At 44.2% G+C, this 23433-nt stretch overlaps 1 protein-coding gene across 4 annotated transcripts in view; it reads left to right on the forward strand.

Annotated features, from left to right (window-relative positions):
* Positions 1-23433, forward strand: part of nckap5l (NCK associated protein 5 like) — a 53278-nt gene that overhangs the window by 25007 nt on the left and 4838 nt on the right. For 2 of the 4 annotated variants that reach the window (XM_011477622.3, XM_004071044.4), the window contains exons 2-8: positions 414-499; positions 14398-14538; positions 15998-16066; positions 16145-16183; positions 16262-16381; positions 17596-17688; positions 18966-21799. In XM_011477622.3, coding sequence (XP_011475924.1) covers positions 14398-14538; positions 15998-16066; positions 16145-16183; positions 16262-16381; positions 17596-17688; positions 18966-21799 — 3296 coding nt within the window. In that variant the 5' untranslated portion in view covers positions 414-499. Of the gene's footprint in view, positions 1-129; positions 301-413; positions 500-14397; positions 14539-15997; positions 16067-16144; positions 16184-16261; positions 16382-17595; positions 17689-18965; positions 21800-23433 lie in introns of all 4 variants that reach the window. The other 2 variants (XM_020704910.2, XM_023956926.1) reach the window with 2 other exon arrangements.

Genomic DNA, 23433 nt, shown 5'->3' on the forward strand with positions numbered 1-23433 from the left:
AAGAAAACCAAACAATATTCGGCTGCTTCAGTGAGTAATCTGTGCTATCAGAAAATACTCAAAAAGGGAGTTTTAAGCTCTACTGAATTATTCATGAGTCTTTTTTTTTTTCATTACGCTCACAATGAGATGAAAGGGAAGACGAGAGGAGGAGAGATTTCAGAGTGGGGGCATGCGGTCCTTGCCGGGCTGGCGTCTGCCAAGTGCTGGTGTCCCCCGAGGGCAGGTTCCTCCGCTCTTGCTCGGTGAGGAGGCAGAGCAGCCGCCATCCACCAAACTTCCACAGCTGAACTTTTCAACGTGCGTCCTTAAACACGAGCTCGTGGTTTGCCTTATGATTTGAGATGCGCTGGGGATGCGTGAGTGGAGGAAAGAGAAGGGGGGGGTCATTAAAACGTGTTTGTCTCCATCAGCTCTGCAGTGTTGATGCTGGGAGGCAGAGGAGCCTGACGGAGGACCGACTTCTCCGGGAGAAACAAAGGGAGATCCCAACCCCCAGGTAAAGACAAGTCCTAGATTTTTTGTTTGTTTGTTTGTTTACGACATGAAAGCACATTTTCCTTCAATCATTTGTAGCATTTTTAATAAATCAGCTAATTTTTTAGTTCAGCAAAAAGGTTAAAATTGTTTTTTTTGTAAGTCACAGATCTCTCCTTTGGGTGATTGTTAGAACACAAACGGACTGGGTTTGGCATCAATCACACAATGTGGCATCACAACATCAGTTCCAACAACAGTTGTATTACTTTTACTCCAAAATCTTCTTTTAAACACATAAATTCTACTTGAACATGTCTAAACCCGTTTTAACAGATCTGATCTGAATTCTGTAGTGAAAAAAATACTAAAAGAAGCGCACCCCGGTCTGCCCAAACACGAGGGTCCTGGTTGGCTTGCAAGTGAACTCTGGTGCAGTTTAGTGTCTGTGTGGAACGTTTACAGACCAGTGGCAGGAAATGCACGAGGGATTGCGTTTAAGGACAGCCTCCTTAACGAATCTGAGGAAGTGCACATCAGGGAAAGGTTGCGAAATGTCTCGGCGGAACACTCACAGGACGGTCAAAATTAGCTTCCTTTTTCCTTAAAGGTAGATTTTTTTTCTGAGGCATCACCTCCCCAAACAAGCAGATTTGTCCACTCTCTAAGCCTTAGTCTCACGCACATGTGACCTGAGCGGGTGCTGCATGTTTTTGGGTTGCCTGAGCCTGGGCCTGTGGAGGGTCATAGAACGGAGCGGCTGCATATGAAGAGGACCACAGGTGTGTCTTGCAGAGTTCCTCGTGAAAATGGAACGTACCATTGTCGTGGGTGTGATAAGTGTACCATGAAGTATTTGTAAGATAGATAGATAGATGACTTTATTAATCCCACAATGGGGAAATTTCATCTATCTGTGGCAGCAACACGACATTCAGAAATAATCTATATAATATAACATCAATAAAGGACATCACAAATGACATTTATATTAAATAATTAAAAATATTACTAAAATTATTATGAAAAATTATTATCAAAAATGAGATTCTTATTAAATAAAGAAATAAATATTAAATAAAAAAAATACAGCTGCAAAAGTGTAAAAAAACATGCGGTCTGCAAAACATGTAAACTGTAAAAAAAAAAAGAAGAAAAAAAAAGGATAATGTAAGATGCACTCACTTATGATGTACGGGTGATGCTGGGATGCCCTCACACTACACTCTAGTCGTTAGTAAGGGGCAAGAACTGACTCCTTATTGACGGCACACAATGCTACACGCACGGCATGTGCAGGTGACACGTTAGCACCCGTAGGACGCCCACACAAACTACACTCTGTTATTTCCAACAGCCAGGCTGCGCACAAGGATTTGGTGAAAAGCACTAATGGGCTCCTTGTGCAGGATTTGGGGAGATTGAGAAAACTAAAACACTTTACAACATGCCTGTGTCACGCCTACTTCACCATGCCTGCCCTTACGTGCTGTTTAAATGTTCATTATGACTTGTCCTTCGCAGCTTTCCTGTAGAAACATGCGTATGAACATTTTCGCCCTATGGGCTCACCGAGCGGCCTCGACCTTGATGTTTCATATGGGTTTGCCCATTTCTCACCCACAGACAGCCTGTGTCCACCCGTAAGGGAAGTTAGGAAGGACTAAGGCTTTAAGAGTGAATTTTCTCCCTTATCCATGAAGGTGTGACATGTTCCCAGACTGCTCCAATGTAAAGTTCAATATACATCTTCTCAATTGAACTCAAAACACCAATGTTGCTCTAGAAGGAATTACAAATTAGCCTTATTAAAGATATAAACTACTGTTTTGTCCTCAACAAACAGAAAATCTTACTAGGGAACCCTTAGAATTGATCTGAAGCTGGGCAGGGGAAAGGACTGGACGTGCATTTAAAGAAATGTCTTTAAGTCTTATCAAATGTTGCTTTGAACATGTATTTTTCTGAAGGCAAAATGTAAAAATAGGGCAACCATGGTGCAAATGTGGACTGGTCGACCTCTAACCTCCGATCAGATCGTAGGTTCTGTCCTTGGGTAAGACACTGAAGCCCACAGTGCTCCTGGTGGTTGTGGGTTGGTGGTGTCATGGGTGAATGGGGCACTTTGGGCCTTCTAACAAGACTGTTTTTAGCTATCAGTGATGATTGTTGAATACACATTTAGTGTAAAATAAGCACACACACAAAAAAAGAGCTGACTCCTTGGTGGTAGATCACACCCACAACCACAGAAACCAGCTTCTCTTTTTTTTAGAAGTTACCTCTAGGTAATTTGTTTGAAGGACTCTATGCTTTTTTGTTTATCACACAGGAAGGTTAGTTTGCCTCTGGTTTCAGGTTCCTTTGCATTTGTTTGCTGGTGAAAGCAGCCCAGTGTCCCGGCAGCTCACATTTTTCATGCACAGGTATCTGTTCAAGTCATTTTTAGCAGGAACAAAAGGGCCACATGCTCGCTTGGCTTGGAGGAGAGCACATGATCCCTGCTGTTTTGTTCAGTGATTGCAGCATTAAACCGTGGACATGCTATCTCTGTGTTCTCTGTTTACACTCGGCTATGTTGGTTAAGAGGCTTTTTCTCCTGGTTTTGACAGAAATGTTTCACTTTAGCTTTGACCTTCGTGCTTCTCTCTTTGCCTTTATATATACTTCTTCATCTATCTTTTTTTCTTTGATTTTTCTCTTTTTTTCTTGAAGTTGCTAGGTGTTGATGGTTTAGACCTTTGCTGTATAGCCAGCGGGATCAGATCCCAACCAGCCCTCTGTGTTTGTGCACGTTTTCCCATCATTTGTATGGGTTTCATCTCCTCTGCCTCCACTGGCTTTAGGAGTCGCTGTGAGGTGGATTGTTTGTGATGGGCTCATGCACTCAGCTTTGACTGCATACATGGGTTTGAGCCTCCACATTAAAAGTCTCTTATGACATGGATGATGGATGGAGACTTCAGCGGATCCAGCTTTTGTCCTTTAGCGGCCTAAGACAAAGACAAGCAGACACTTTAAGACAAAACTCACAAAGAGAAGAAATATAGACATGACTGCATGATGAAAGAAGAGCCTGCTGGATGCCAGATTATTCACTATTTCTCTCGATGGACATTCAAATGCAGCTCCTCCTCCTCCCAACTGTAGTAATATGTTACCACATTCATTTAGTTTTCTCATTATAATTGATAATCTTGTGAAAAACTCTGGGTTTCCCCCCGCTGCAGTCAAACGTCTTTAGGCCTGTAGAACTGTGGATCAGACTTCTACTGCTCCTTTAGAGTCCAGAGGATGAGTTCAAATAGAAAGTTTGAGTTTTGTTTCTTTATAAATGGAGATGAAAACATAAACCAGATTTTCTCCCCTTCATCTCAAAAAATGAAATGCTTTAGATTGAATTGATACATTAAGTTCATTGGTCTTTGCTATGAAAGTGCAGAAACATGTGGTTTTAGTAGAGATCATGCTAGTTTATGCCATCTGTGTGGACGGTTGTGTTAAATATTTAGACGTGGGAAATCCAGTGTGTACGGTTATTTAGTCGTTTAACAAACGACCTCGCTATTTATTGCCTTCTTACCATAACAGTCTCTTCAGGTGAAGCATTTTGGTATTTTATTCTGTTCCAGTTTAGATTCCAAACCTTCTCTCTGAAATCATTTCAACAGGTCTCTAAGCAGAAAATATAGATCGTGGATCTTTAACCGAGGTCTTCAGGGTTTCCCATATGAATGCTGGCATGTGGAAGCCGGCGCAGTGGTTTTGCACCTCCCCGTTGAGGATGAATGCAGGGACATTTGCTGTTCACAGTGAAGCTGCCATCAGGCTCTAAGAGATTCAAAAAATATGTCTTTTGTAAGGCATTAATGTTCTGTGCACTTGATTTAAATGAACTATATTTATCATTGTTTATTTCACTTATTTTCAGTTAGTTTAAATTGAGAATACATTATTTTTTTTCATATAAAGTTAAAGAGAGAATGTCTGTGTGCTCAAAATGAAGCTGTAGGATGGAGATCTGGGATTACGGGGATTCCCATCGGAGCAAAGGGACTTCCACTTTACTCCCAAACCCACACTCAGTCAGAAATGAGGCGTAACAGCCGACGCCTCATTGTCGTTGTCTTCTAGTATCAGAGAGATCCGCTCTGTGCTCGTCTGTGGAGACTTGTTGCTGCTCTCCATAATGAATACTGATGTCCTCAGAGTGTTGCATTCCTCCATTGTAGGTGGGTAAAAGCAGAGCGCAGCAGCAGCATTAAGTCTGTTTGCATTCCCCTCGTGGTTTCTCCCTGACGGCAGCAGCGGCAGGGAGTCTGCTGAGTGGAAGGAGCTCGCTGGCACTGCAGCCCCTCAGAGGCACGCCGAGCCCCCCCCCTCTGCCCGTCAATGAGCCGCTGTGTGCAGTTTCAGGCCACTCGCAGCCTCTAAACCACAGTCTCATGACAATTGTGCAGTTTAGAAAGCAGCCAGCAGCACTTTCCCTCCCACTCCTCCACTCTTCCCTGGGTTTCGGTTGCAGAGAACTTGTGTGATTCAAAGCACCAAGAATATTAAACAAATGCAATGTCTCATGAAGGCACAAACGTTTCTCATTTTTGCAAAGCATTTTTTTTCTTCCTCCGTGCTGTCAGATCCAAAGATGCTCATAGGTCAGTTCTTGGAAGTTCTAGTCACTTTTCAGGTCTCTGGGCCAGATTTCTTGGTAAAGACCCGCTCTGAGCATCTTTTGATCCATTTTCAAACGTGTGGTCTTTTAATTATGATTATGCCGTTTTTTAGGCCAAAATCAAAAAAGCTGTGGGTCTTTAAAGGATGTTCTCAAACATCCCAGAGTGTCATGCCTGAGATTGGGAGGTTGTGGGTTCAAACCCATGGCCGCGTTGTACCACAGACTCTCAAAGTGGGGCCCAGTTCCTCCCTGCTTTACTTTGAGCAACACCAAGCATTCATTCATTTTCTATTCCGTTTTGTCCCTTTTGGGGTCACGGGGCTGCTGGAGCCTATCCCGGCCACTTGTGGGCAAAGGCAGGGTAGAGTGTCCCCAATCACACACCCATGCAGTCTCACATTCACACCTATGGACAATTTAGAGTGACTATGGAGCATGTTTTTGGATAGTGGGAGGAAGCCAGAGTCCCCTGAGAAAACCCACACATGCACGGGAGAACATGTAAACTGATGTTCTGGTTCAGGTCCCCCAGCCGGGACTTGAACCGGGGGCCTTCTTGCTGTGAGGCAAGAGTGCTAACCACTGTCCCACCGTGCAGCCTTAGGGTCAAATAGAGGGGATCAAACTAAAAACCCAAAAACATAATTTTCCTCCGCGTGTGTCTTTTTAATCTAAATTTTGAAGAAACAGGTGGACTAAAGAACCACGACCAGCTCTGTATCCACTGTACACTTCTAGCTTACCAGAGAAGGAGTAAACTAAGGATCAGGGTTTTAACCCTTATCTCTGGTCATAGCTCCACAGTATAGTTTGTTTATTTTTTTTTATAAAAAACTCAATTATCGGTTCCCAAATGATAGAAATATCAGGTGAAATAATCAACTCGGAGTCAAAGTCAAGCAACAACTGCAGATTATTTGATGCAAAGATGTGATTGAAACTTCAGAAAAAGCTTTTAAAACTTTAATCTGGAGTTTTTTAAAGACCCACTTTAATGAAAATTCAGGGCTCTAGACCAAATGTTTGTACTTGTTGCACCGGTGCGCCTAACGTTTTTCTCTTAGGCGCACCGGTGCAGAAGTTGGGTGGACCCACCTCCTCGACCACATTGCATGTAACTCAGCTCTTTTACGTGGTTACTTTCCTTTTTCTGTCAATATCAGCATTAATACTTAAAAATGATTAACTGGCAAACAAAAAGACATTTATTTGAAACGACAATAAGGATAAATGAAATAGAAAAGTTGAGCCACTCCAATGAGACTCATGTTTTGTCTGTTTTTAACATGTAGCATTTTTCCTCATGATATATAAAAGAATATAAGAATAAAACTGCTTTTTTGAGTATTTCTTTAATCAAATTGGAGCAAATAAAACACACTGTTTGAACAAATAAAAAATGGTGCCACAACAAGAGAAATGGTTGAAGAACAGTCTGCTCCGTTCTGATGTATCCTCTTGCAGACAAATAGATCCATGAACGTCTTTGTTTTTCCCCGTCTGGGTTGGAATCTGGATCAAAACTAGTGGCTCCAAACATGATCGCCATTTTTGTTGCCCTGCTAATGTTAGCTTAGTGTTTTGAGGGGCTGTAAACTAGTGGGAGAGAGAGTGTACACAGATTTTATGAGATTACAGCAGTGTTGCTCCTGTGCAAACATTCCTTCCCACAACTCGGAGGTTATGAACCGCTGCTCTGCAGAAACTGTGTCCAAGAAAACGCATTGGTGGTCATTTTTCTTTCGTTTTTGGAATAGTTATAGATTCAGGGATTATGTTTTTGGTTTCTGGAAAATACTTTTGTTTTCTGAAGCGTTTCATTTTGTTATTTTGTTTTTTGTTGTTCTTCTTTCTTTTTTGGAATAGTACGTGATTCAGGGATTTTGTTTGGATTTTTAAACAGTAATGATGTTTTTTTTTATTTGTTTTGCTTTTTTAATTCTTGTGATCTTTTCAATGTTTTTGCGTGGAGTTATTTGTTGATGTGATTTGAACTTCAGGGCCACCGTAGTTAATCCTTTAACACCAATAATGTCACAGCGACACCAAAATAACACAGGCTTTTTGACATACCGTAAATCTTCAACCCTTCACACGATCACCGTGAATCAGCGGATTCTGACACGGAGGAAAGTGGCTTTTCGTTTTCTGGCTTTGCACCGACATGCAATACATGAAGCCAGTGGTTTACAACGGCGTGGCGTGGCACATTAGATGGTCAGGTGAGCCGCGGGAAATGATTCATTTTCACTGATATAAAACATTTATAATCACCAGAACATCTGCTCCGTGCTCATCAAAAAAGGTTGAGGTTTCACACTGAGTAGTTTGCCGACAGCTTTGTGGAGCCCTTCAAAATAAAAGCACCATATCTCTCGGCATCTTCCGTGCCCTTCATAAGGAGGGCGAGAACAGCCTTTGACGGTAGCTCCTCCCACACGTGGCGGGAGCGACGGGTTTCTAAACACACATTTGGACAAACGTTGAGCGGCGACTTTTTACGTGTGTTAAAACAAGGGTGGTGAACGCAAAGTTGATGCACGAATTGTGTTCACGTCTGCGCAGAACAGGGGCTAGTGATCTGTAAGAATCACGGATCATCGGGGCACCCCCTGTAGTTTCCCGCTGGATCCAGTGTCAGCCCGCACTACAACTCCCATGATGCATTGGGTTAATGTGACGGCATCCTGGATGAAGGAGAGTCTTCACAACAGTCAGAACATAGATCCAGAGTTCATCAGAACCGTGGTGATGTACTGAACTCTGGAGGATAATGTTATTTTCTGTCTATGGCGTTCTGAACTGTGCTTGTGTGAAGAAAACCACTGCAATGGAGGCACCGCCACATCTGCAGGAGACGTTTAACCTTCTCTTTGACCTGTAGTCAACCTCACTGTTCTCCCTGTGAAACACCCAAGCCTCTCTTCCAGCTCCTTGGCCATTCTGCCTGCACCTCTGATGTGCATTAGTGAAAAGAGCTGGTATTTATAACGACTCTCTGTTGCTACCACAACCAAGGTCAAACGGATGGGGAATATCTGCTTCCGTTCTCAGACGGCTTTCATTGATCAGCCCTCCATTACAGCACATCTGACTGTGTTGAGTCGATCAAGTCTCAGTGAGCAGCCCATGCTCTGATGGTCTGTCCAGGAGGGTTCACAGTCATTGCTGTTCAATAACCTTCCTGTAAATGCTTTGCAAACAGCTCCTGTTACATGCGGCCTGGAAGAGCTGTGCTGACGCCCCCTAAAGGGGAGCGTTCCCATCAGGGGGTCTGAGTCTTTTGACCGTTTCATCCTAGTCAGACTCTAGTTTGTTAAATGTAAAGTTCCTCATTTTCTGCACGTGGATCATCTAAAGGAGAAAACCAAATCAAAGAACACTTGTTTTTGTTAAAGAAACTATATTTTTCCACTTTTCTCTCATCCTCTTCCCTGTTTCTTCATCATTTACAGCTGAAGGACAAACGTTTTTCTTTCTGCACTTGTGTTTTGAAGTTTTACCACCAGAAACTAATTTAGTTACAGTTTTGCCTAACAGATGCTCCGACAACAATTATTTGTTGTCTTTTTGTGTTCCCCATCATCAACTTTTGTGCACCAGATCAAAGTAGATATAAAAAGTGTTTTACCTGACGTTGATGCAGACGCTCAAAGCGAAATATAAAGTTTAAATAAGTGAACTATCCCAACAAGGACTGCAAAGCGCAGGACTTCGACTTTTCTTTCTCTAGTTGCTCTTCCCCGCCCTCCTGACTTCTGGCCAATGACTGAAGAGATCGTTTGTCACGTGTTTTGATGATGACCTTTGGTTCGAAACAGAAAGGTCTGGTTGAAAGGCAGTCTGAATACAGACCAAACACGAGGTTCAAGACTCGATCCGGACCAATGGACTTTTCCAGTCTGAATACACCCCAAGTCATGGCTTCTGGGCCGAAAGTCTTTTTCCTTTCACTACTGGGATGGCTGGTGAAACATTTCAAAAGAATAACATTTTAAGTCCAGATGCCGTGACTCAACTTAAAGGCGTCTTTATTAAAGGATACCGGGGACCATCGTTCGTGAAAGGAAAACATGGTGAAATCATAAAGTTAAGAAGCACTAAAAACATGCAGACAAACCTGTAAATTGCTTTTATGCCTTAAAGTTCCAATGTTTGTTTGTTTTTTTCCTCTTTTTTTAACTTGTTCTGTCCAACAACTGAGGAAACAGATTAGAGCTGAAGGCCATTTGTGTTGGACAAGTTTTACTTTCACAAAAAGAGGTTATAGAACTTCTAAAAACCAGAGTGTAAATTTGTATAAACCCCTTTTTGTTACTTTATTATTTTTTATTTATTTGTTACATTTAGTGTGTGTGGGGAGGGAGAGGGGAAAAATGTGAGGGGAAGGGGGGGGAGAGAATAAAAGGAAGAGAGGTGGAGAAATTGGGGTAAGTTATTATTTTAAGCTGTAACAATTATACCAGATCTGGTGGAAAGACAAATATTACATCAAAGGTGAAATTCTGACACAAAGATGAGCGAAAGACATCAATACACTGTAGGTAAGGAGGAGGGATGAAGCAGATAGGCAGCAGTGTGGCAGTGTGCACGTGCACGTGGAGATACATGCATGCTGCCGTAGTGAACCGTGTGCTCATAAGGGGAACCAGGTCCTCGCCAGCCAGACCAGGAGAGAGGGAGAGACCCCTGGACCAGGGGACCCAAGCAGCCCGGGAGGGGGGAGGGGGGAGGGGGGGACCGCCCAGCCAGGTGCAGAGGGGCATAGGCGTCTGGGCCCCCAGGCCCCCACCGAGACGCGGGTCAAGGACGAAGCCAGGGCCCCCAGAACCCATGAGCCGCCCACCACCCAGCGGCGCCCCGTCTTCGCAAGCCAACAAAGTTCCCATGTTTTAAAAGACACCAGTGATCTAAGGATGAACTTTGCAGCTGTTGATGATGAAATAAAAACTGAACATACTGATCTGATCCCAATGAAGAGTCTGGGCTGTTTAGTCTTTAACCCCTTCATGACTGACTTTAATTCCAATGATATAAAAAGATGTTCTTCAATGTTTGTTTTTTTTGCTCAAGGTGATGCTTAATTACGTTTAGTCCTGGATTTAATGGTATGCAGCTGTAATTGTGCTTTTTTTAGGTTCATCTTTGTTATTTGTTGCTCAACAGTAGAGTGAGGTCATATTTATCCACTGATGCATCTTTTATGAAGCTGTTGCACAGATTGAGTCAATCTGCAGAAGCACAGATCTCCTTTTACCGTTTCCTTTGGCCTCTTCGCCGTCTCCTCTTGTTTTGACCTGTGAGGTTTGCTGAAAGGATCCAGAAAAAAGATCAAAGCCAGAGGACAGATTTTTTTGGAGAATTCAGACTCTTCTCTGAACTCTCTTCCTGCAGCTCTCTACATTTTCTAGTTCTTTTATCACCTGCTGAATTGTTGTGCTGCTAAAGATTTATATATATATATATTTGGACTGTTTGATCTGAAACATAAAAGTGCAACATATTAGTGGAAGAAAAAAAATTCAGGGCTGCTTTTCCTCACATCCGTCCTGAGTTTTCAGAATGTTGTCTTGGACTTAGAGTTTGTGTAGTATAGTTCTCTTTTTATGAGCCCTTCAAATACCTGTGGTGCTGCACTGAAACCTCATCCCTCGTGAACTTTGGATTCCTCCGCTGTTCAGGCCGAAACCGTTCACTCTGGAAACGGGTTTACCTATCAGGAACACATCTCTGTTTCTGTCCTGCAGAAAGATCTCTGTCTACATTATAACTATAATTTGCTGCTATTTAATGATGTCCATTCATCGTATTAGGGTTTGTATCTGCTGTGAACAAAATTTGTGCAGCTGAAACATTTTTTTGGAGCTTTTGAAAACCAATATGTCCTCATGCAAAAAAAAAAAGATTTATGGCTGTAAAAGTGTTTTTTAAAAACTGAAATGGTTTTCAGAAAACGCACAACCATGTTTTTTACGATTACACACCGAAAACCAAATGCTGTTTGGAAATGAATCACTGATGGCTGAATGTGGAAATCTGATCAGTTTCTTTAGTGCCACACAAAGAACAGAACTGCTACTTATTTAAAAATTTCAATTCTGTTTTTTTTCTTGCATACACATGAAAACTGGCTTATGTTTTTTTTTTTTTTTTAGATTAATATAGTACTTGTCATTTCTACTGGTACAATGATTTTCTAAGTCCTACTGTTATGAGGATATTTGATCATTGTTGAAAATGATTGAAATGATCAGTCAAATCAGTTGAAGGCTTTTTCATTGAAAAACAGAAGTAATATGCTGTGGACTTGACTGCATTGTGTTTTTTTTAAACGGCAAATAGGACATCACCAATTTCACAAAGTAAAAACCAAATAAATGTGAACATTTTTCCACGACTATTTATGAATCCATAGAGTTCTAAAGATGAAGAAGTTAATGTTTTATTTAAAAAAGACATGTAACCCTTGTGCTATCCTACAACCCCACCCTTACTTTGACGTGTTCTCCCTACCATGACAAAGGTGGATAAAGGTGGAAAGATTTCATGTAATCCATGGACACCAGTGAAGATCACAAATCATTGAAGAAAAAAGGTTCAGAGCACTGTCTAGTGGGTCTAGATCAGGGTTCACCAACCTTTTTGAGACCGAGGGCTATTTCATGGGCACCAAGTGGTATGAAGGGCGCCACTAAAAACCTCCTAGCCCCCCCCCCCCCCCCCCCCCCCCCAAAAAAAAAAAAAAAAACACAATTTGAGGACTTCCTTTTGTGTGCCCTATTTTTATTTGCTCATTTTACACACAAAAACATGCATGAATTTTCTAGACTCGTATTACAGGGGGGGGGTCAAACTCAGTTGCAGAGGGAGCCTAATTTCAAAACAGACTTTAGGTTGCAGCCGAACAAGATAAATATTTATTGAACACACTAAAGCTAAACTTTTAAACCTTTAAAACTTTAACTTAATTTTAACTTTTTAAACATAAATGTAAATAAAAAACAGACAGGAATATTAATCCTCACATTAATGGATTACTCAACCACCTCAACCTATTCTCAAAATCTTTACATTACATGAATCATAAGAATGTCCAGAAATTGTGTAATTTATTTGATCTATTTAAACTTTTGTAATAGACCCTTACTTTTAGTGATTATTTTTTAAGTTATATTTGTTTACATATTTGGGTTTTCTTTGTCTACCTTTATCTCAGAATTGATATTGTTGTCATTGACAGACATGCGGTGGTTGTTTGTTGAATATTTGCTTCAATAAAAAAAAAAAAAAAAAGATTTTTTTTTGGGTGCATTCCCTGCGGGCGCCACAAGGGGTGCTCGCGGGCGCACTGGCGCCCGCGAGCACAGGGTTGGTGACCCCTGGTCTAGATGACCCAACTCCCATTGTTAAAATGCCTAGGATAGCACAAGGGTTACATACATTTTTCCCCCCACAAACATTGTTCAACCGCAATGCATTGTGGGCTATTTTCGCCAATCTAGTGAACATTCATGCACACTGGTTTTTCACAGAGACTTCTGGGAAATTTCTAGGGCACTACATTTTGAAATTGTAGATTCAGACCGCTCTATAAAATGGTGAGTGCACTATTTAGTCCACTATGTAGGGATCCAGACACGGCCTTGAAGTATTAAGCTACAGTTTTAACCACGTAATGTTTTCTGTTTTTAATCCGATTGGACAGGAATATGGTGACTGGTTGATCAGGCCAAACAAATTGTCTATTTGTGTCACAGCTTTGAAATGTGTCTGCAGGTCTGTGTGTGCTGCCATGAAGACCTGAACATTTCTTTCTAAAAACAAAGTAGTTCAAAGCATTTTTACTGCAGTAAATTTTCACGAGGACAGATTGGTTTTTCAAAAGCCCCCAAAACATTCTGCATTTGCCAATTTTTGTTTACAGATGCAAAACTATTCAAATGATGTGATATTATATCACAACTACAAATAGTTTTTGTAAGGACTATAATTCCACAGATCTAATGCAAACCAAACCATAAAACGCTCCATTGTTTCTGGTTAAAATGACGGAAGCGTCTTGTTTCCGTTACAGTAGGTTTTATGTGAGTGAAACGTTTCCCTGGAAAATAACTGACCTGTATATTAAAATGTATTTGAGCGTTCTCCTTTTTTGGTTTTTGTGTAGCGTTTTGAGATGACCTAAATAAGCAGAAGTGAATGAAGTGAACTGAGTTGAATGGCAGAGACCACACCGGTCTGGGCCGTGGGAAGACTCTCTGTTGTCCTTAGATGAGTTTAAAAAAAGAAGATGGCCGAGGCTTTGAAGTCTCCTTTTCTTAGAAAGGTGAAGCTTGGAGCTCAGGCTGATTTACCGATCATGAGGGAATGAAGCGTTTTGACTTTTGCCAACTTTAATATCACAGAAATTGGATACACATTCACTCTCTGGCTTGTTCCATCTTGTTTGAAAGTAAAATGACTTGGCAGAAGTTCACCGCTCTGCCCGTCATTGATCACTTTGTGTCTGGGAACACTGCAGGTCTTTTTGATGGCTGTGGATGAACGTGCTGCCCTTGTTTCTGTCTCAATGTAGTGTCCACGTGAAACAGAAACGCTTCAGTTGCATCTGGTTTGCCTCTGATGCCAAAACGCCAGGATTTCCCGATTGCAGCCGGCTGTTTTTCTTTTTTTCAAAGCTTTTATTGACTCCGCTGATTTAAGCATCAACATTACAGAAAGTGTTTGGAAGCTGACGTAGTCTCTCCTGTCATCTAATAAAGAAGCTCTCTTGCTCCTCTGCTCCACAGGACTGTAGGATGTAAATGAATTTGGTTTTCATTTTGCTTTGTGCTGAGTCATGCTATCATAACAAACATCCATTACTGAAACATTAAAAGCATCTTGGAAAGTCCATGTTCCTTTCAACCCTTGTGCTATCTTAGATGACTCCCCCCTTACTTTGACGTGTTCTCCCTACCATGACAAAGGTGGATAAAGGTGGAAAGATTTCATTTAATCCATGGACACCAGTGAAGATCACAAATCATTGAAGGAAAAAGGTTCAGCGCACTGTCTAGTGGGTCTAGATGACCCAACTCCCAATGGTAAAGTGCCTAGGATAGCACTAGGGTTACGGTTCCCGAACTTTCTGGAATTGAACCGTTCAAGCACGTCATGTGATCAAATGAAAATGACGAGTCGCCTCGGCTTGACTTCCTCTCTGTGACGCAGAGCGGCTGATGTTGGTGTTCTCTGTGCTGCAGATGAGAACAATGTCTGATGAGACGGAACAGAGAACGTGTGACGTGGACTTTGGGTCGGACGAGGAGGGCGAGGAGGCAGATGTGGAGTCTTACCTGGAGGACAACAGCAGCGAGCTGGTGGACCGGCTGAGGGAGCTGGAGGTGAGTCAGACGCTGCTGCTGAGCCGCCTCCACTGATGTCTCAAGCCACAGAAATGAATATAATCAGAGGGAAGAGAAGGGAATATGAGCGGATTAATGTCCCAGTAAAGCTTTAAATTCTGAGAAAATGAATTCATTTTGATTACATCCAAGTTTGTCAAGCTTAAGAAAAAATACTTCAAAGAAAAAATAAATCAACATTGATTTATACAAATTATGATTTTCTTTTTTTAGTAACTTTGTTTTTTTTTCACTGTATAAACTTATTTTTTAAAAGAATAAAAGTTAAGCTGTACTCTAAAGACAATAAAAATGGAACACGTAATCAAACACCAAACTTTTCTTCTTGTTTCTAATCTACATCAAGTTGATCGCATTTAGATCATCCATAAATTAATTCACTACCTTCATCATTTTTAAGTTAATTTACCGCATACTTCATTAAACTGTCAAAGAATTCAATTTATACTTTTTCTAATTCCTTTTTTTGAATGTGGTTCAGTTTTTACTATACTAATACTGCAGTTTTTATTTAATTTATACATGTTAGTGTTGCATAATTAATGTCTGGAAACTTCTGCTGTCACACTAAAGGCGTTTCAGTCTGTTGAAAAAATGATTAAATGGTGTTTTTAACACTTTTATTTTTATTAGTGAAATGGTGTTTTAATCATGTCTCTCTGAAGGAGGGGCATAGATTAAAAAAATTGAAATTTCTGATTATTTCTTTATTCCAATCGTTGTGAATCAGCAGATGAAAAAGTTTGTATTTGTTTTATAGAAAATACTGGGCGATCCACAAGCTCCCTGCTCTGCTCCATTCTGATGGATCCACTTGTAGACAAAGAGATCCGTGTTCGTCTTTGTTTTTGTATTCTGGATCAAAACTTTACGGCTGGATAGCTGTAGCAATATTACTTCCCGTTTTTGTTGCACCTGTAATGTTAGGCTGGGGATGTGAGGGGCTGTAAGCTAGCAGCTGAGCATGTAAACAGAGAGCTCTCATTTATGGGTGACAGAAAAGGGTGGGATGTCTCTGTTAAGAGTCCCGCCCAGAACTCAGAGGCAAATATCTAATGACTTACTGCCGCTCTGCAGAAACTGTGTGCTACAAAACAACGCAGTTTTTTTTTTTTTTTTGGCTAACAACTGCGTATTTATAATTAAAAGACCACTGGGAACAATTTAGATCAAAAGATGATTAGAGTTGGACTTTAACAATTTGAGTTTTGTATTTCTGAAAACTGTGTTTAGCAATTACAAAACACCGGCAAACATTAATAAAAAATGCTCCACATGAAACATGTTGTGCTTTCTTTATCATCATCATCAGTTCTTAAACAATGAATATCATCTATGCTGCAGGTTACTGCTTCTTGTTTATAGAAATGGCTATTTTTGATCAGGTTTTCTTCCTTTTTTTCTGTTAAAAACTAAATTATTCTCTGTTTTGTTGCAGGCAGAGAATTCAGCCCTGGTTTTGGCCAATGAGAGTCAGAGAGAAGCTTATGAGAGATGTTTGGATGAGGTGAGATCATCCCTACAGTGATCCTGAAAGCTCTTCTGTCAGCTCCTCCTACAAACTCTTCTCCACGTTCTCTTTTAGGTGGCTAACCATGTGGTGCAGGCTCTGCTCAATCAGAAGGTAACGTCCAGCATTCAGACCTTCCTCGGCTTGTAGCCTTGCGTTTGGCTCACTGTTGTGTGGCGTGTTCCTGAGCAGGATCTGAGAGAGGAGTGCATCAAGCTGAAAATGCTGGTGTTTGATCTGGAGAGACAGAACCGAGCGCTCTGCGAGCTCTTTCAGCAGAAGCTGCCCAACCACCCCACTGCCCACTACCAGGTAACACTGATCGCTGACACTGATCAATCCTGGCTGAATCCTGCCATTCATTCTCAGTGTAATTTAGTGTATTTTTAAAGCTCACGTTTACACGAGGTACTACAGGAAAGACAACAGACATCAAACCATTCACTACAATGCTATACTCCACTTCAGTCCAGATCATTCCACTAAAACCAGACTTTTGTGTGGTGAAGAGGGAGCTGAGCCAAAAAGCAAAGCTCTCAATTTGCCGGTCAATCATTATTCCAGTACTCACCTTCGGTCATGAGTTCTGTGTCGTGACCAAAAGAACCAGGTCCAGAATACAAGCGGCTGAAATGAGCTTCCTCTGTAGGGTGGCTGGGTGCTCCATTAGAGATAAGGGGAGGAGCTTGATCACCCGCGGAGAGCTCGGAGTAGAACCGCTTCTCCTCCACATCAACAGGAGCCGGTTGAGTTGGCTATGGCATCTAGTCCGGATGCCTCCTGGACCTCCCTGGGGAGGTGTTTCAGGCATGTCCCACTGGGCGGAGGCCCCGGAGAAGACCCAGGACACGCTGGAGAGACTATGTCTCTTGACTGGCCTGGAAACGCCTCGGGATCCCCCCAGAGGAGCTGGAGGAAGTGGCTGGGGCGAGGGAAGTCTTGGGCATCTCTGCATAGACTGCTGCCCCTGCGACCCCCACCCCCCCCCCGATAAGCGAAGGAAGATGGATGGATTTTTAGACTTGTCCTGCCCAGCAGTTGAGCAAACGGATGGGAGCTGAAGGCCTCTTGTGTTAAACAGATTTTACTGTTACAACATTGGGTTATGAATCTTTGGACACACGATTTGTATATTTGTATAAACCCCCTTTGTATTTGAGGCTAAACTTTATATTAATTATTTTTTTTAAAACACCAGATTTGTTACGAGTATTTAAAAAAATAGCTCATATTGGTGACAAAGAGTTTGCATTGAAGGGTTTTTGGGTTTGATTCCCTCTTTGAACGCGTCATAACTTGGCTTTCGCCGTCAGACTGCAGCTCTGACTCCATCTCAGCTGATGTCTCATTATTTAACCTCTCAGCCTTTCAGATGCGGAGGCAGAAATGGATCTCGGGCGTTCCCCCGACCTTTTGCATTGTTCCCATCAGATGCCAGGATAATGTAGCTCCTGCTTGTCCGTGGATCTCATAGCTTGTCGTGGATCTGCGCTCCTCCTAATTGCCTCCTGAATCTCCTGTTACAGGTCCAGGCGGGACCCCTCCCAGACTACAATACACAGCCACACAATGAATCGGCCAAGCAGGTGGAGCCTTCGCAGACCGAAGCACAGGCCAAGGTGATGATCTGTGATCAAAGCGATTACGCCGTCTGTACACGAAAACGTTTATGATTCAGAAAGTCACAGAGGACGTCTTTATTCAGCCTTACCTCAATATTGATGCCATGGTGTGAAATAAGAACTAAATGATAATGTCAAGGCTGAATATCAGCTGGAAGTTAAGAGTCAAAATAGAGACCAGGGCTTTTTGATGCAGATCCTAACACGCCTTGTGTGCTCGTGTATGTGTGCGTTTCGGGCGGCCGCGTTGCTCCATTTTGTAAGTCCGTTTTTCGGGCTCTGCGTACCAAACGAGCAGCATTTGAAAGCGCGCTGAAAGTTAAATCAGTTGAACTTTGACCAATCAGGGAGTCTGATTTGGCAGTGACGTACGGGGAGCCTCTTTTTCAAAACACGACAGTGCCAACCGTTTAAAAGTGGATCATGAAGGGCAGAGGAATATTTACCGCTTGTGCTCGGGCAGAATTATACGACACCAAGTCTTTCATCTATCAAAACAGAGCAGTGATTTTGGACCAGTCAAAGTAAATGTGGCGTGGGTAAAATCTGAAATGGAGTTTTTTTCTTTTTGACCCACTCTTTGATGAAATCAATGTGGATCCGTGAGTCGACACAGATTCAGGTAGATTGAAAATGTTGGTTTTATCAGCTGAATGCTCATCTGAACATTTGACGTGTTAGGAAAGGGATTAAACATGTATGCAACATGTGTTCAATCGGTGTCAAATCGGTGTGTAACCATTCATTCTAACAATTCCATTCATATCATAATTTGCCATTAGAATTGATATCATTTAGAAACAGTTTTATAATGGCATAGGTCGATTTTATTAACAACTCACCTCAGACGGATCGATCTGTTTGGATCCATTAAGTCGATGAGTCGTTACACCCCTAGTGTCGAGTCATTTTTACATCTGGCTGCAATGTTGGCAGAAAAACAGAGATATTTGTCTTGCTGAAAAGAGTATTTTCCTTTTTAAAAGGCTTCTGTATAAAGCGATCACACTGCGTTTTATAGACTAGACTTAATATGTTTTTGGGTGTGGGTTAAACCTTCAGCTTCTCTGATGGGAAACACAGAAACGTGTGACCTTAAAGCTGCTCTGACCTTTCCTGGCTTTGTTTTAGGCGGGGTCGAGTCCTCGCTGATAATCTCACACTTGTTTCCTGTGACTGTCGGCTCAAAGGTCCTTATGACCCGAACGGTTTGCTCTTCATTGAGCTGTCGGGACTCCGCTGTAGACTTAACGCTTGTCTACTCCTGTCCAAAGGGGAACGGCTTCTGCACGCAGCACGTTTCTCCGGGCCCCCGTGCTCCCGCCGCCTCCATGGAGGCCCTGTCTCCCTTCTTCAAGAAGAAAGCACACATCCTGGAGGTCCTGCGCAAGATGGAGGAGACGGACCCTCTGAAGTTCCACCCGTCCACCGCCAGCCTGTCTTTCTGCGACTACAGTCAGGTGTTGATGTCGACAGAAGCGGTGCTGGCGACAGCGGACCCCCTCCCCCGGCCGTGCAAATCCCACCTCACGCACTGCCGCTGCTCCTGCTCTGAGACCGACTCACACCAGCATTTCAACGGCGACGGGGCGGTCAAGTGCGACGGGGGGAACGCGTGGTGTTCACACTGCAAACGGAGCCCGGACAGCCCCCCAAAGCCCTGCGGCCATGTCTGTAGTCCTTCAAAAGCCAGCCAGAGCCATGTGGTTCCTGCTGCTGCTGCTCTGGGCGAATGTCACAGTAAGACCAGAGCGCCACAGTCTGTAGCCCCGTCCAAACCATGCACTGCTAATGAAGCCCACCAGCTGCTTGCAGCCGCACACTCCTCCACCTCAGAACCGCTCTGTCGGAATAAGGAGGCAGTAAAGCCAAAGCAGGATCTGTCAGGGAGCCGTCCAGACGTCTCTGAGGGGCTCTCTGCCTCCTCGCAAACACCTGGCTCTGGGAAGGAGAGCATGCAAGCAACCCATTGTGACGCGGGGACCAGCGACGGAATTTACAACGGCACCGAAACCAGTGACCCCTCAGCCTTTTCTGAGAAGGACGGCACAGAAATGGAGGCCTCCTCTACCAGGGCCTCTGCGTCCGTTAGCCCAAGCCCCTCCTGCCTCAGTGACGTCAAGGCAGCCGCCATCAACTCGCCGTCCAAGCTGCTGAAGTTCCTCAAGATTCCCTCCATCGGGGAGAAGTCTCAGGCTCCGCCCCCAGCCGTCCGTTTGAGCCCCCAACTCACTCGCAACTCCCGGATCCCCTGCCGAACCAACAACTACGAGGTCTACCACTCCCCAGTTCCCACACGCAAAGCTACGACCACGGAGAGGTGCAGGCAGCCCCCTACCCCGCCAGCCAGGTCCGAGTCCTATCCCGCCACCCACTCTGCTCCGACCTCGCCGCCGCAGTCGGAAGAGGCCTGCTCCCTCCCCACTAAAGAAATAAGCTACAGCAGCTTCTCTGCATCTAAAGACAGCGCGGGATCAAAGTCAGGAGCCTGCTGCTCGCCAAAAGTTCCTCAAAAAGTCCCTCATTATGAGAACGTGTGCGAGGTATCCAGAGCAGAGGACACGGGCCCCGCCCACGGCAAAAGAACCACACTTCCTGCTCAGGCAAAGCCCAACGGGGCAGAGAGGAAGCTGGTCAAGTCGTTGCCAGAAAGCGTCATGCACCCTTCTCCTCAGCGAAAACAGTCCTCCTCTTCGTCGGAGTCCACTTCGGACGAGGAAGAGGATTCTGACAGCCCGGTGTGGGTGAACCATCACAGTCTGCCCCCCTCGGCTGTCCTCAGCAAAGCTCAGAACAGGGCCGACTATCCCCGGATGAGAGAGAAGCAGGAGGCGGACATGAGGGACGCCGGCGGTCCGAGCTCCGAGGTTACCCAGCCTGCCCCTCCCTCCAGGAGGAGTGACTGCTCCTCCATTCCTAAAAGGCCTGCAGGTGGTGCGGCGCGGGGCCAGACCGACTCCAGTCACCACGCTTTCAAGGACAGACTGGCTGCGCTGGGGAAGCTGAGGAGCTCTGAGGATTTACAGGCCAGCGCCAAGTCGGTGGACACGAACGAGGGCGCGTGTGCCGAGGAACGAAGCAAAGCGGTGGAGAGGCCCGCCGTGGTCCAAAGGGACGAGCAGAGGCTTTCCAAATATGCCGACTGTTTGGAGGGAAAAGCTAAAGGTGGCGCTGGTTTGAAGCATCCAGCTCCGTCCCAGCTGTACGAACAGGCGCTAAAGCAGCAGTCCTGCGGTCCGGCGAAGCAGGAGCCGTGTCCAACCAAGCTAGACGTTTCCAGGAGCAAAATCGGTTTGCTGTCCCCCAATGCAGACGCTCCGCTGGTGCTGCGCAACAACATGAAGTGTCCCGGCTCCCTCAACCTGCCTTATAATGTTAAACCCGGTGTGAGCACTCACAGCAGCAGCAGCAGCCCCAACAAAATCCCCCAGAAGTCTCCGTCCAAGCCGTGTCAGGGCCCCTCTGTGCACAGAGGAGGGAAGCCCCCCGAGACTCCACGCTACTCCTCTAAATCCGAGGAGAGGATCAAGATTGGAGGGAAAGGGAAAAAGAACCCCATGTATGGAGACAGCCTCCCTCCTCCTCCTCCGAGACCTCCTACGTCTGAGGGCGAGAGGTCCCCGCAGCCGGTGCCCAGCCTTCAGTCAGCCATAGAGCAGAAGGTGATGAAGGGCATCGAGGAGAACGTGCTGAAGCTCCAGGAGCAGGACAGAGGAGGCCAGGGGGCGGAAGTCAAGCAGAAAACCTCCAACGGCATCGCCAGCTGGTTCGGCCTGAAGAAGAGCAAGCTGCCCGCTCTCAGCCGCAAGGCCGACGCCGCCAAAGCCAAGGACGAGAAGAAGGAGTGGAAGATCAACATCCCCTCGGTGGGCAGAGACTCTGTGAAGGTCACCTCCAGGTGCAAAGAGGGCGTGGAGGGTCTGAACATCTCCACCTTGATGGAGAAGGCTGAAGGGCTGAGGCGGGCCCTGGAGGAGGAGAGGGCCTACGTGGAGAGGTCGGGCAGGGGCCACTCCTGCGAGGTGGTGATGGACCAGGCCCAGGGGCAGCTGGCGGTCATGTACAGGGGGGGCCGCTCCGACAACTTCATGCAGCAGCTGCTGAACAGGTGAGGACCCGGCAGCGGCTTTTTATGGCAGAATGGAGTTTAAGGAAACACATTCCTGCATCTGTAACCGTAGAAACCAAAAGGATTCTTTACATGAATCCGGTCAAATTAAGATTCCTTTTTTGTTGTTTTTCTCAAAAAATTGACACGTTTTAAGCAGATTTATGTGCAAGAAGAGTTGTTTTGTCCATATTTATAAGACACACAGAACTGAAATCTTTTATAAAAAATTATTTTAAAAATTGTATGATTTTTCCATGCCATCCCTGTTTCTCTGAAACATTTTCAAACATTCTTTCTTCTTCCTTCAATGACAGCTCACTAAAAATCATCCAATCGGATTAAAAACAGAAAACATTACCTGGTTAAAACTGTAGTTTAATACTTCAAGGCCGTGTCTGGATCCCTACATAGGGACTATATAGTGCACTCACCATTTTATAGAGCAGTCTGAATCTACAATTTCAAAATGTAGTGCCCTAGAAATTTCCCAGAAGTCTCTGCAAAAAACCAGTGTGCATGAATGTTCACTAGATTGTCAAAATAGACCACAATCCATTGCATTTGAACAATGGTTGCAAGAAAAAATAAATTTAAATGTCTTTTTTAAATAAACCATCAACGCTTTTTATCTTCAGAAGACAGTGGACTGATAAAAAATTGTCAGAAATCGATGACGTCATATCTGCCGTTTAAAAAAATTAATAAAAAAGTAGTGAGCGTGGTGTCTGAATTGCTTTTAAAGTCAGAGCACTATAGTGCCACACTATGTAGTTTTTTAGTAGTTAGGGGTTAGGGTGGGAATTCGGACATAGCCAGCGTGTTCACGGCAGTCTGGTTCTCCCGCATCATGGAAGAATCATCCCAGAAGAAGTTCTGGCTGCTGACGCTGCTGCAGCTCTGCTCCTCATGGTCTCCCTCCGGCATGATCTTAAAGCGTGACGCAGCGTCCTGAGGGAAGCCCGTTCCAAATCCCAAATCCTTCTGTTTACGAGGAGGAAGCTTCTGCAGAGCAGCGGGAGTTTATTAGAAATCCATCTCTGAGTTGTGACCAGGGCCGTTGATGAGGAGCAACCCCGCACCCCCTTCCCCTCCCCATTTCTGCGAGCTCTCTGTTTACAGCTAGCTTACAGCCCCTCACGCCCCCAACCTAAACCTTAGCAGCGCAACAAAAATGGGGAGCAATCCATTAGTACCGTTCAGATCCAGATTCCAGCTCAGATGAGGAAAACAAAGATCAGTTTGTCAGTTTGTGGACCGACAAACGCACATTTACGTAACAAATACGCTCTTTTTCTTCTTGTCTGCTCCTGATTCACAACAATTTGAGTAACAAAATACTCATAAATGCTGTTTGAAGTTTAATTTTCTGCCTAAATACCCTCCATCATTACAAAAAAGCCACACATGATTTACATCCGAGCGGATCTTTGAAATAAGTTACAACTTGTTTTAAATGACAAGGACACAGAAGCAGAGCAGCTATTGTTTTTCTGTGCAGCGTTAGCTTTAGTTGTTCACAGCAGCTGATTTCAGGACGAGCCTTTGCGGGTGGATGCAGCCGCTGTTCTTAGACTGGAAGAAAGTGAAATCAAGCATCCGCCTCCTGAAACTCCGTTCACACTGCTGCCTGC

The sequence above is a fragment of the Oryzias latipes genome, chromosome 7, assembly GCF_002234675.1.
Source record: "Oryzias latipes chromosome 7, ASM223467v1".
NCBI classification, from domain to species: Eukaryota; Metazoa; Chordata; class Actinopteri; order Beloniformes; family Adrianichthyidae; genus Oryzias; species Oryzias latipes.